Raw genomic sequence first — 14,262 nt, 5'->3', positions numbered from 1 at the left:
TGATAATTATATCACCGTTAAATAATTCCGATACGTCCTTCGACTTTACATAATTCTGGTTCAGCTTGTCCACTGACAAATCACTAGGCTACCTAGAAAATAAACATGCATATAAATTTCTATTATATGATGATGGTGCATTGTCTGCAGCCTCCCAGTATATGTGCCTCTAATCTGTTTGACATCTCCTCTATAGTCACTCATTTCAAATTTTGTTAACATTTTAAGGAGGATATGAAGTACAAGCTTTTCGCAAAATGGATATGCTCAAAAGTGAATGAGCAACTGATGAAGAATATGCAAATAATAAATAAATAAATAATAAGACTTCATGGGCCAGGCCTTGTCATGGCAGGGTGGCTCAGTACTCAGTGATCAGACAAGGCAGGGAAGCTGAGCTTCCTGTCATGGAAGACGAGAGGGGAGGCATGCTAGTCTACAATGTGAGATTTTCAACAGCAATGAAGGCAGCAAGGAAAACCACTAATATGGTAGAACTGGTGGGATAGAGATCCTGTGAAATCCACTTTGCATCTGAGATGTAGCAAATGGCAAAGTGGTCAACATCTGATCACCGGAGGTGTGGCAGGAATTCTTGTTATGTAGCTAATACTACAGACTTTAAAAACTGGTCTTCAGTCCAAAACTTGAGATAGTCAAGTACCTTGAGGCACGGCAGCAATCAGTCTTTTACTCCAGGTCATAATCCACTTCTACTAAGAACAGTACTACCAGACTATTGAATTCTGGGGCATCTGCACCTACACACAGAGGGAGTTGGAGTCCTTTAGCCAACTTTGCCCACACACCAAAACCTTTTTCGACACACTAAATACAAAAAGTATCTCAAGAGCAAACCCTGAATGAACAAAGAATGCAAACACAGGCACACTGATGAAAAGGCAATGGATTTTGGGAACTACACAATTTCAAAAGTAAAACAGACAAACAATTACAGAAAAAACGCTACTTTTAAGGGTTACCTTTGCAGTCAAACAGGAGATACTCACCTGCAAAACAAATGTGATGCCTGTAAATAACAGGCTAATGAAAATCTCCCCTGAAGTGTGAAAGTAGAACATACACACTAATCAATGCACACATCCCAGTCCATATTGAAAATAAAGTCAACTACAAAAAGATAGACAAATAACGGAATGCTAGAAGAAACAGTATCTAAATTTCCACAAAAACATGCCAAAATCCTACATGATGATTTCAATGCACAGCTAGGCAAAGAATGAAAGTACAGAAAAACAATTGGAAAATTAACAGCACATAAATGGACCAACCAAAACAGATGAAGATTAATCAAACTCTGCAAACATCTCGACACACTTAAAAAAAAAAAAAAAAAAGAGGATGATATGGAGATCACCAAGCTCACCCATAGGTGACCAAGCAGCAATCTCTTATTCAAACCACTAAGAAATTATGACCATCCATGTCAAAGAGAGAGCAAATGTTAACTCAGCCATTACCTGACAAGAATAGATTTGACACTAACCAGGTCCAATCACATTTCCCAGAAGCAGACAAACCGTTTGCAACAACTGCAAAAGCAAATTGACCAAAACAGCGCAAACACTAATTCCTCTGTAGAACAGGAAAAAGCAATGTTGGTGGAATGACGAATGTTGAGAATGCAATTCAATACGGACAGAATGCATACAACAATAAGACAGCAATAAGACGGAAGACTACTACAGAACAGTCTTGACAGTGAGGAAAGAGAGCCAAGTTAATCTTGAAGACCAAAAGGAAATATGAAAAGGGTGAACTACCGTATTTTACAATGCTATGATCTATAAGACGGACCTCAATTTTTAAGCAATTTTTTAAATAAAATTTTTGCCTTTTTTGTTATTAGATTGCAGGGTCAAACTAAAAAAATTATTAGTTTATAGAACTGAACTGAACTTTAGAATCCCTGAAAATCATTATCTGAACTCTCTTCTTCTTCTTCTTGTTCTCCTTCTTCCTCATCACAATTGTCCTCTTCATATATAAGAAGGTTTTCACTGCCATCAAGAGTATTACTTATGCAGCATTATTTAAAAAATTTAACAATATGTCTTCTCTCACTGTAGACCACTGGCGCTCTTGTTTGATTGTAAGTCATTTGAAAGCTCCCTTCAGCATGAATTCATGTTGGATTTCATCCATCATCCATTTGTTCCATTCCTCTCTAGTACACACTTTAAATGGTTTATTTATCAAGACATCAAGAGATTTCAATAGTGAAGTAAGCCCTCTTGGCATAACAGCAAGCTATGTATTTCCTCATCTCAATTCCTCTTCCACAGAATTTTTCAACTGACTACCAAACTGATCTAGCACACAAAGAGAACTTAAGCTTAGTATCATGAGCACAACATCAAGGACAACAGCGTAGTGCATTTTTTCATGTCCATCCTTCCTTCTCTCCCACACTCTGTAAGTTCATAATTTCATACCAGCCTCATCCATCCAACCCCTGTCATGTATGTGAACAACACCTGGCAGTATGTAGAAGGTTTTGGCATTATTTTGTGCTGAAAAATGATCACTGGATTAAGTTTAGTACTGTCACAACAACATGAAAGGACAACAGTGTAGTGCATTTTTTCATGTCCACTTATTTTTATAGTTACCGTTTTAGCATCTTTCATGGCAAAAGTTCTGTTATTCTGCACATCAAATGCCAGAGGAGTTTTTTCCACCTTCACTATTTGGCTTAGTTCCACACTGGTTTGCTTTCAATGTTGAATAATAAAGTGATAGAAGATAGTATTTTCTCTTCATACTCTTGTGGCATCTTCTGAGACTTTTTGGTTTTGGTTCGCATGCCAAGTCCATGACGCTTCATAAACCTGTAGCACCAACCACCTCCACCCTTAAAGTCTGTTAACTTCCGCCATAGGGCTAGCTTATGAGGGTTTGAATCATTTTTGTATTAATTCAAATGCCATTTTGATGGAGTCCTTGAATCGATTTCAAAATGTCATCTACTAGTTTTGCCCATTTTGCATTCAGTCCTCTATTTGCACATTTAGTCGTCCTCATTTTTTTCAGTTCTTTATTCGCCCGCCAATTGTGAATGGTTTTTCTGTCAGTGGAGTACCAAAATGCTGCTCAGCTACTCAGTTTCCTGCATATGCTTTCTGCATTACTTTCAATTTATAGCCCACATCATATGAATACATTTGATTTTTTTCCATTACGAAACGAGCTACTAACAAAAATACTGTACTGTTACCGATAACAGAAATCACTTTCAATTCAAGTCCACTACACCACTGACTGCAATGGTACATCGTAGGCTAGACAGTGTTCTAAGTTTGTGAGGCTGGGTGGGAGGGAGACAAATGTTAGCAAGCTTGTGAGTCCCCGCACTCATATCAATTTCGAGTATAAGATGCACCTGAATTTTGGAGGCAATTTTTCAGAGAAAAAAGTGCGCCTTATAGTCTATAAAATATGTTACTTGAAATCGAGAATGTCTTTGAAAGAAGTAACACATTAAATTTCTATAAGAACTGCAAAACTAAGCTCACAGGATAACTTACCAGATATTTCAAAGAACTACTAAACTGCGGAGAAACAGCGCAAAGATTCCCACTACAAGAACCAAAGGACACTAATCCAAATTCATTACGGCCAAATGAGGAAGAAATTGCTAGACTGATAAAAAGACTAAGAAACAAAAAAGCATCAGGGAAGATGGAATTGTAGCAGGAATCCTCAAATCACTAGGCTCAAATACCATTAAAGAAATTACCCAAGTGATGCAAAACATTTGACAAAAGGAACTGATTCCTGAAGATCAGAAAAATGAGTACATTCAACCATTACACAAGAAAGAGGTGTAAATAATTACAGGGGAATCTCACTAATATCAATTGCATACAAAATTCTATCCCAGTGCCTTCTTGACAGAGCACAGAAACAATATGAAACAAAAATCTGAGAGCACCAGGCAGTATTGAGACCAGGCCACTCACGCCCAGAGCAAATCTTGAACCTAAAGCTAATCCTAAGACAGCAGAGAATTTGTGACAAAAATTTGGTCTGCACATTTGTTGCCTTCATAAAAGCCTATGACTCAGTTGACTGTGAATTATTCTTCCAAATACCAAAATAACAAGGTCTAGGTCCGAGAAAGCTTGCAATCATAAAATACAATGGACAGATACAAAGTCAAAGGTTAAATTTATCATGGAACCCTCAGATCATTTTGAAATCAAAATGGGAGTGCAACAAGGAGATGGGCTGCCTCCATTGCTTTTCAATTGTGTTCTTGATGAAACAATACAAGAAGGCACTAACAGAAAAAAGTACTCAAAACTGGTCAAGTAATCACTTTAGGCAGAGGAAAGTTATCTGTGGATTGGCTAGCATTTCCAGATGACGTAGCAATATTAAATTGTGACATTTCGTCAGCCCAAAATAAGATTGAACTCTGGAAATAAACTGCAGGAAAAGTTGGTCTCCAGATATCCTTCACACAGGTGCGGTACATGACCTAGAACAAACAAGCACCAAAGTTCATGGAGACGAAATACGGCAAAATTAAAAAAATTCTACAATTTAAATAGTTCAGTGAAATCATTCAGGAAAATGGATTGAAACATAAGCAAGTGGAATTAGATGGCGAAAGTTGGAAACTGCATACTGACTTACCCAAATTAACTACGACTAGAAACATATCTCCAAGCACACAAAACTAATATGCTGCAATACAGTAATTAAACCAGAATGCCTTTTTGGATCAGGAACAATAATTCTGTACAGGAAAGCATACATTGAAAACACTGAGAATAGAGAACGCAAAAATATAAGAAAAATTCTAAGCCAAAACCTTGTAGTGAACAATACCAATTCACAAGCAGCCAGGAAATCAAACAACACACAAATATCCATAGGTTAAGATTCTAAGGGCACACTAAACGAACGAAGCATGACAGACTTACAAAATAAATAGTAAACTTCTGATAACATGAGTAAAGACAAAACAGACACATTGAAATGGATTGGCAACATCAAAATTGATCTGAAATTAGCATGCATTCCTGAAGATGTCCAAAACCATGAAACCTTCAGGTCAAAAATTAACAAATGGCAAGTTGATTAAGAGGAAAATTCAATGAAGAAGATTGAGAAAACATTGTATGAAGAGGGAAAGAAAGCCCCACAAGAGAATAAAAGGAGTACGGGGAAGGCAAATGCCTGGGATGAGAGGTTTTTAAGAGTCCTGGATCTTTTTCAAGCAGACAGCTTAAACAGTTCTTGATCTGGTACCCTATATGAATGCAATAAAAAAAAAAAAAGATAGTGAAAGGCACTAGAATTCTTTCAATATTTTGCTAACATGTTAAGTCCAAGAAGAAACTGCAGAAAACTGGCTCATAGAGATGAATCCAGAATGGACTGCAGTGTTACATCATTTAGGACTGCTGATTCTGATTATCTTCCTGCCACCATGTTTTCTGATGCTACAATAACACAGTTCCATCTAACGGTGGAAGACAATGGAGCAGAAAGCAGCAAAAAATGGAAACTAACAAACATGATTTATTACATTTGTGAAAAGCCTCATTTCTCACTTGGCACTGCATCCATTGAGAGGATCTTCTTCACCTAGAGGTGTGCCTGGTCAAAATAAAAAATAATTTGGGAGAGAAAAGAGCCATTAAATTAGTGAAGATCTATAAATTTTTGCATGCTTCTACAAAGGAATAAATTGTATTTTGTTTTCATTATGATACTACATTAAGTTAATTTTTTTTCTGGAAATGTAAATGATATTTAACAGTGTTTCTTAGAAAAGTCGAAGCACAATATTAATAAAATAAATTCTTATGACAGTAAATAGTTGCCTTCAATAAAAATGAAGACTCTTTTTAATTTGTTGAAGGATAGTCATGCAAAATTTGTATGTTCATTAGATTTTCATAATTAAATATGGTTGGCTGTTCTACACTTTTTTTTTAAGTCTGGTTGCATTACAACCACCCTGGCAAATGCCCATCTTCTAAGTATTTGGCAAAATCCTAATGGGTTTATGTGCATATAATAATAACAGTAATAATAATCAACAATAATATAATAAGACAAAGAAGAAGGCCACAATGTGTGTTAAGATTCCCAACTTGATCTATGATTTTTGTAAGTTGTCAATTTCTTCACCTTCAACAGTGATTTGTTAACAGGAAAAATGCCAAGTTAAACTACTGTTCGGAATTAATTCTGAACTGTAGGTCCCCCTATAACTGAAAGGGTAAGTCAATTCAGAGATCAGTGGAAGGAAAGGGTGTACTTCTTCCATAAGTCCATGCCTAGTAAAGCATAGTGGTGTTCAAACCTATCTTTAGCTTGAGGGCTGCTTTACTTTAGTTGTAGCCAGGAATTCATTACCTATGAAGAATCATGTGTCCCAAATGACAAACACATATGAGCCTTGTTTTCAAAATTGTAATAAAATAACATGTAATAAATGACAAATAATTCACTTTAAAAATCTCAGATCAACAAACCACGAAGCGTACGTGCAAAAAAATAAAATGTTACCTCAACTCATGTGGTTAGAGAGAAATTATGTGCAAATGTACAATAGAATCAAATCATAGCATTTCATATGTTAGTAATAACAACTACAGGCACTTAGAATTGTGTTAATCAAGGAAATTCCAAAGCTCAAGACAAAACACATCAAACTGTTTCATCGATTCAGAACAGAAATTACTTACTTGAGAAGGGTGGTGTCTCTACCATTAACTGTTCCAGTAAATATCCCAACATAGTTGTACTAAATGTGTGATCTCTGCGTATGCCCAATGCTTTATGAAATAGATCTACTGCGTCTGATGTGTTTCCAAGCAGGGCATTCACAAAAGCCATGGCAGCATATGTTGATGCATTCATTGGTGAAAGTAACAACGCCTACATTCAAAACAGTGATAAGTACATGGTCAAAATTATATCTGCTTTGATTACTCAAGTGTCATCAGAACTAGAACTACCTTAAATTTTAATACTAAATATTGGCCATTACTGTAGTGTTTATTAAAATGGTCAAAAGAAAAGATAAACTGAACATTAATCCATTTCTAAATTAAATTAACTCAAACTCAAATACAGTCATTGGTAATGTTATTTATTAACTAAGTCATTTAGCTATTTACAGAGTTTCCACAATGACATGCTATTACTACAGTCTGGTTTCTGTACAACTTCTGTACAACTTCTAAATAACCTTCTCTCCATGCATTTTACCCCTACTACCTTCAATATTTCAAAGATCGTAGGCCAGATTACATTTTCAAAAGCTTTCTTTAAATCCTAATGACATAGATTTGCCCTTCTTTGACCTATCTCCTAAGGTACGATACATATGCACGTCTTGTTATCATTTTACAGATGTAGGCTGACGTGCAGAAGACATGTAAACATCTGACATAGATCAACAGACTGATAGTCAAATCGAAACCAGTTGTATTTTGACAGCCATCTTGTCCACTGCACTACATTCATGAACAATGTCAGTATCATGTTTGAAAACCGTTTTTCTCTAAAAGTTACTCTACTTCTGCAGAGTAGATATGAATGGAGGAGGAGTTGCCACATTTATTAAAAACTGTCATAAATTCAAGAACACTGACATTAATAAATTCTGTTTCGATCAGCATCTAGAAGCATGTGCAACAGAAGTAGAGTTCCATAACAGATCCTATATAATAGTAACTATCTACCGAGCACCTGCAGGAAATTATAATCTATTCATAAATCATCTACAAGCTCTTTTGGGTTATTTAACAGGAAGAAACAAAGAAATTTTGATTACTGGTGACTTTAATACAGATTTTCTAATGCAATCTTCCAGTAAACATTTACTGCAGTTAGTAATGGTGTCTTTCAATCTAACTCACACTGTAAACTTTCCAACTAGGATCACTAAATCCTCAAGGACAGCCATTGATAACATTTTTATAGACAAATCAAAGGAACAAAATCATATCATGAAACCTGTAATAAATGGACTATCGGATCATGACATGCAGCTCCTTGTTTTAGATTTAAATTCTAAGCAGATTATCAAGATTGCTAAATCTGAGTACAGGAGAGTAGTCAATCAAACCAAAAATTGGGTGTTTTAGAAAACTGTTCGAGGATATGAACTGGAAAGATGTTTATAGTGCTCATGACATGAATGAAAAATATAACACATTCATGAACAATGTCAGTACCATGTTTGAAAACTGTTTTCCTCTAAGTTACTCAAATTAAACAGAAGTCTATAATAAAACCATGGATTACACAAGGAATAAAGATTTCATGCAAGACAAAAAGGAAAATGTATCTGTCGACCAAGAATAGCTCCAATGCTGATGATTTAGCTAAATACAAGGAATAGTGTAATATATTAAAAAAAGTAATTCAGACATCTAAACAAATGCACTACAAGAAGAAGGTAGCAATGTCTGCGAACAAAATAAAAACAATATGGGATATAGTGAAAGAGGAGACTGGTAGAACCAGAAAGGAACAGGAGCAAATAGCATTAAGGATAGATGACACATTAGTAACCGATGGGCATAGTGTGGCAAATCTATTTAACAAGTACTTTATATCCATTACTGATAGAATGGGATTGTCAAGATCAGTAAATAATGCCGTTGAATATCTGAAACTAGCCTTTACAAATAGCTTCAGGTACATGAATATGTCACTCACTTCACCAAAAGAAATAACTTCCATAACAAAATCTTTAAAAACAAAGCATTCTAGTGGTTATGATGAAATATCAACAAAGTTAATTAAGGCATGTTCTTGTGAGCTTAGTACAATTCTAAGTTACTTGTGTAACCAGTCAGTTATAACTGGGACATTTCCTGACTGTCTAAAATATGCAAATGTTAAGCCTCTACTCAAGAAAGGGGATAAAGAGATACCATCAAACTCCAGAGCAATTTCACTTTTGCCAGCATTCTCAAAAATTTTAGAAAAAGTAATGTACAGGCAGCTTAGCAACCACAAATAACATATTATCAAGAACACAGTTTCACACCTACAGTGAAAATGTACTTACTTAATTAAATAACAAATTACAAGCAGCAGGTATTTTCTGTGATTTGTCAAAGACATTTGATTGTGTGAACCACAACATCCTTTTAAATAAATTAGAATTCTATGGTGTCACGGGCAGTGCTGCAAAATGGTTCAAGTCATACCTCACTAACAGGAAACAAAGGGTGTCAGTGCAAGGGACAAGTGAATTAAGTCATCAGTCATCATCAGAATGGGAAGAAATTACATGTGGTGCCCCACAAGGATCCATCTTAGGGCCATTGCTTTTTCTTGTGTACATTAATGATATCTCATCAGTTAGACTGCCAGAAGCAGAGTTCATTTTGTTTGCAGATGACACAAGTATTGCAATAAATAGTAGGTTGAGTGTAGTTCTATAAAGATCTGCTAATGATATTTTCATGGATATTAATAAATGGTTTAAAGCCAACTCACTGACATTAAACTTCGAAAAGACTCACTATATGCAATTCAGAACCTGTGAGAGGTTTCCACCCAGCATATGCATAAAGTATGAAGAAGAGCAGATAGAAGAGGTTGACAGTCTTAAATCCCCGGGATTACAACTTGATAATAAATTCAGTTGGGAGGAGCACACCACAGAACTGCAGAAACGCCGTAACAAATCTGTATTTGCAATTCGAGTGTTAGCAGACATAGGCGACATAAAAATGAAAAAGCTTGCATACTTTGCCTACTTTCATTCCATAATGTCATATGGTATAATATTTTGGGGTAACTCTTCAAGTCAAACAAAAGTTTTCAGAGTCCAAAAGCATGTAATACATATTATTTGTGGAGTAAATTCACAGACGTGCTGCAGAAACCTCTTCAAAGCACTGGGTATACTAACTACTGCCTCTCAGTATATTTACCCTTTAATGAAATTTGTCTTAAATAATATATCTCTTTTTCCGACAAACAGCTCAGTTCATACATACAATACCAGGAACAAAAATGATCTGCACAAGGATTTAAAAGCACTTACTTTAGTTCAAAAAGAGGTCCACTATGAAGGAACACTTATCTTCAATAATTTGCCACCAAACACAAAAAATTTAGTTACAAATAAAAATCAGTTTAAAAGGAGCCTGAAAGACTTGCTAGTGGCCAACTCCTCCCACTCCATTGACGAATTTTTTAATAGAAACAAATGATGTATATATTCATACTATTAGTATTGTTATTTCAGCTTTTTTAAAAAATAAAAAGACATGTTCCACGTCCACGAGGATCTCCTCAGCACAGATCTATGGAACAAAAAACTAATCTAATCTAGTTTCCAAGTTACTGATACGTTTGTGAAAATTTGCGAACAGTGATCAAGAAAGCCAAGAGAGCCACAGAAATGGAAACCCCTCAGCTCATCACAACGAGGCTACCATGCCATAAGAACAAAGTGAGTGAGTGTTTCAAAACATTTTCACACAAATATCAGTCCAGCTCTACAAAGTGACATTGCCTCTTACTAGGTTTTCTCTTCTTCCACAAGATAACCACAGCATTCTTGAAAAGACTATTTAACATTTGTATGATCTTATTGTGAAATTGTTTTTGTAATGCCATATAGCCTGATGATGAGGTTTTCACTCAAAAAATGTTGCACAATAAATAAATAATACATTAGTTAACAAATTTTGTGACTGGTAATGGTAGTTAAAAACCTTTACATATTTCTTGAGACAGTCATGATCGAAAAATAGTCAAAATGGCTTCAAATTTCTCAGGAGTTGGCTTCTACCAGTTTTTCCATTTTTATATGGATAACTTGGGGGGGGCGGTTATTTTGCAAGTATAATATATCTTGCACACCATGTGGAACAATCTTGTCATGCCTGGCTCTCGTGTTTGAGTCCTGGTACTGACAATGATTTGTCCTTGCGGAGAGAACTGGATCTGGTCACACTTAGCCTCATAAGCCCCAACTGAATACTTATCTGAATGAGTAGCAGATCTAAGGTCAAGAAAGCAGTCAACAGGTGAGACAGCTATGCACTGACCCTACAACACACGCACACACACACACACACACACACACACACACACACACACAAATAGAGTAAAAGGCTTTGCTTTGCTTTTTGGTTCTCTTTTCTCCAAAGGTCCTTCTAATTCCTACAAGCAGCATCTATCTCTCCTGGAGTTATGCTTGCTTCGACAACCTCGCATTTGTTCTCTAGCCATGCCTGCTTAGCTATTTTACACTTTCTATCAACCTCAATCTTAAGACAAGTGCATTCCCTTTTGTCTGCTTCATTTTCTGCATTTTTATATTTTCTCTAATCATCAATTAATTACACTATCTCCTTTGTTATCCTCGGATTTCTACTAGGTTTTGTTGTTTTACATTAGTGATCCTCTACTATGTTCTCTATTTCATCTCTCAAATCTACCCATTTGCATTCTATTGTATTCCTTTCCACTGTTTCAGTCCAATATTGCCTAATTCTTTCTTTGAAACTCTCAACAACCTCTGGTTCCTTCAATTCATCCAGGTCTCATAGCCATAACTTCCTACCTTTTTTCAAATTTCTTCAGTTCATAATCAATAAATTTTGCTCCGAGTCCACACTTGCCTCAAGAAATACTTTGCAATTTAAAATCTGTTTTCAAAGTCTCTGTCTCATCATTATATAATAAAGTTGAGACCTCCCAACGTTGCCCAGTTCTATTCCATGTATACAAACTTCTTTCGTGATTCTTAAACAAAGTTTTAACATAATTTAATCATGTTCTGTGCAAACACTACGAGGCAGTTTTCTCTTCCATCCCTTTTCAGTAGTTAGTTTTCTCTTTCCATTTTTCCTTCTCTACCTCTTCCCACTACTGAATTCCAGTCATTCATCACAAATTTTTTCCTCCCTTAATAATATGAATAATTTCCTTTATATCATCATACACTCTTTCAGTATCTTCATCATCTGAGGAGCTAGCTGGTACATAAATATGTACTACTGTGGTGGGTGTTGGTTTCATGTTTGTCTTGGCTACAATAATGTGTTCACTATGCTGTTCACTGTAGCTTACCCGCATTCCTATTTTCTTATTCATTATTAGTCCTACTCTTGCATTACCCCTATTTGATTTTGTATTTACAACCCTATACTGACCTGTTCTTCCTGCCACAGCAATTCACAAATTCCTCTTGTCTCACAGGTAAGAACTGACAATTGATCACTAGAACTATTGTGCCATTCCCATTATAAAAAAGAGGAAGAACTTGTCCCCAGACACAACCAGTTTTGGAAATTTTCATGTGGATAGAAACTAGCTTAGTGAATAAGGCCTGAGGCAGAGTATTAATGCACACTGTATCTTGGCACTTTTGTGGGTGCAGAAGAATCAGCAGAAGTCAGATGATTTTGGGGCAGTACAGATTTGTTTTTGTTCATTGTCAACCTTAGCTACGAAACAATACAGCCTGCCATAGCAATATTGCATTGTGAATGCAATCTCGGTTTGAGTGTGTTGCTTGATCTGCAAGGAGGAGGCAGTGCATTTTTTTCCTTCAGCCTCTCCCCTATAGCCTATATACAACGGAGCAAATGCCTATTTACACCTTCATTATCACCCACGAAAACAGGCACGTTATATTTATATAGAACAACCTCCAAAGCCATCAATTCCATTACTGTGTTAATTCTGAAATTATCTCTTTGTAATAATTCAACATCAAGAACTCATCCCACTGCCCATCTTGTATAAGCTGAGCAAGCTCCACACTTAGAAATATCTGATACTTTTGACCTCCAAACAAAAGTGCTAATGTTTCCTGTCTTATGGGATATTCTTTGGGCCAGTAAATCTAATATTAATAAAGTATTTTCAGTACAAAGAAGTACACTATGAATATTATACTGAGAGTTGGCAACCGAACACTGGCTTAAGAAAGATTCAGTCACAGTTTTAAACAAATTAGAAAACTTTACACTAACTTAACAGTTTTTGTAGGAAAAAACAGAACCTATGGGGGTTCCTGTATACTGGTTAACAACTCATTAGAATATAAAGAAAAAAACAGTTTTAATTTTCTTAACGAAGAACTCATATTTGAAAGTTGCTGTGTAGAGCTAGAACAACATAATATTATTATTATCTCAATATATAGGATTCCAGGTAGTGATGTGACAAAATTATTTTTAGAGAAAGTCCAGTATCTGTTACAAAAACTCACAAAAGAAAAGAAGAAAAAAATAGTAATTGCTACTGATTTTAACACAGTTACAGCGGGTGAAACAAGCTTGTCAACTAAGTTTGTTGACTTAACTGAAGGATATAGCTTTAGACTAAATTTCACTCATTTCACCAGAGCAAATGAGCAACCTGCAACGTGTATAGACAATATTTTAACATATTAAACATTTAATGACAGTGCCAAATTCTCTTTAGACCTAGATATCTCAAATCACTAAGCTTTGCCCATTGATTTACAAAAAAGTAAATAAAGAAAATGGAAGGAGTTGTTCATGAAAAGACAGTTCAATGAAGAAAACATACACTTGGTCTGTTGTAGGCTGAGTGAGATAAATTGGTCATTACTAGACCGCGGATTTTAGGTAAAAACCTATTTTGTTCCTGAGTTCCTATTTGCATAAAAATTTGTACTTATGCGTTTCATGACTATTTACACTTAACAGCGTTAGTTCTATAGGACCTAAAAAAGCCTATTTTGACGTTAGTGCCTATTTTTGCCTATTTCGGCTTTAATATCCTAAAAAGTGCCTATTTCATCATATAAGACAGTGGCTCCAAGTTTTTCCACACTATACGACAGATGGAAAACAATATTTTCTGCCCAGCGTGCAGCAAGGTTTCATAGGCCTTAAGTTGAGCACGGATTAAAAAATCACAATGTTAATCGTAGACACCCTCTATAGCTAAATTACTGCCCTTCGCGCATTTTCTCGCTGCTGTCTACAGGCAGTCCTATCAAACTATTCTGTTTCGTGAAAAGTATTATACGTGAATTTTCCGGTTCGAAAAATACATCTACATCTACATCTACATTTATACTCCGCAAGCCACCCAACGGTGTGTGGCGGAGGGCACTTTACGTGCCACTGTCATTACCTCCCTTTCCTGTTCCAGTCGCGTATGGTTCGCGGGAAGAACGACTGTCTGAAAGCCTCCGTGCGTGCTCTAATCTCTCTAATTTTACATTCGTGATCTCCTCGGGAGGTATAAGTAGGGGGAAGC

General features: G+C 35.9%; 1 protein-coding gene across 2 annotated transcripts in view; it reads right to left on the bottom strand.

The window, feature by feature from the left end:
- LOC126481125 (cell division cycle protein 16 homolog) overlaps positions 1 to 14,262 on the bottom strand; it is a 206,922-nt gene that overhangs the window by 13,382 nt on the left and 179,278 nt on the right. For both annotated transcript variants that reach the window (XM_050104663.1, XM_050104664.1), the window contains exon 11: positions 6,729 to 6,921. In XM_050104663.1, the coding sequence (XP_049960620.1) occupies positions 6,729 to 6,921 (193 nt within the window). The remainder of the gene's footprint in view (positions 1 to 6,728; positions 6,922 to 14,262) is intronic.

Source organism: Schistocerca serialis, chromosome 5, assembly GCF_023864345.2.
Source record: "Schistocerca serialis cubense isolate TAMUIC-IGC-003099 chromosome 5, iqSchSeri2.2, whole genome shotgun sequence".
NCBI classification, from domain to species: Eukaryota; Metazoa; Arthropoda; class Insecta; order Orthoptera; family Acrididae; genus Schistocerca; species Schistocerca serialis.
This window is presented reverse-complemented; position numbering and strand designations above follow the sequence as displayed.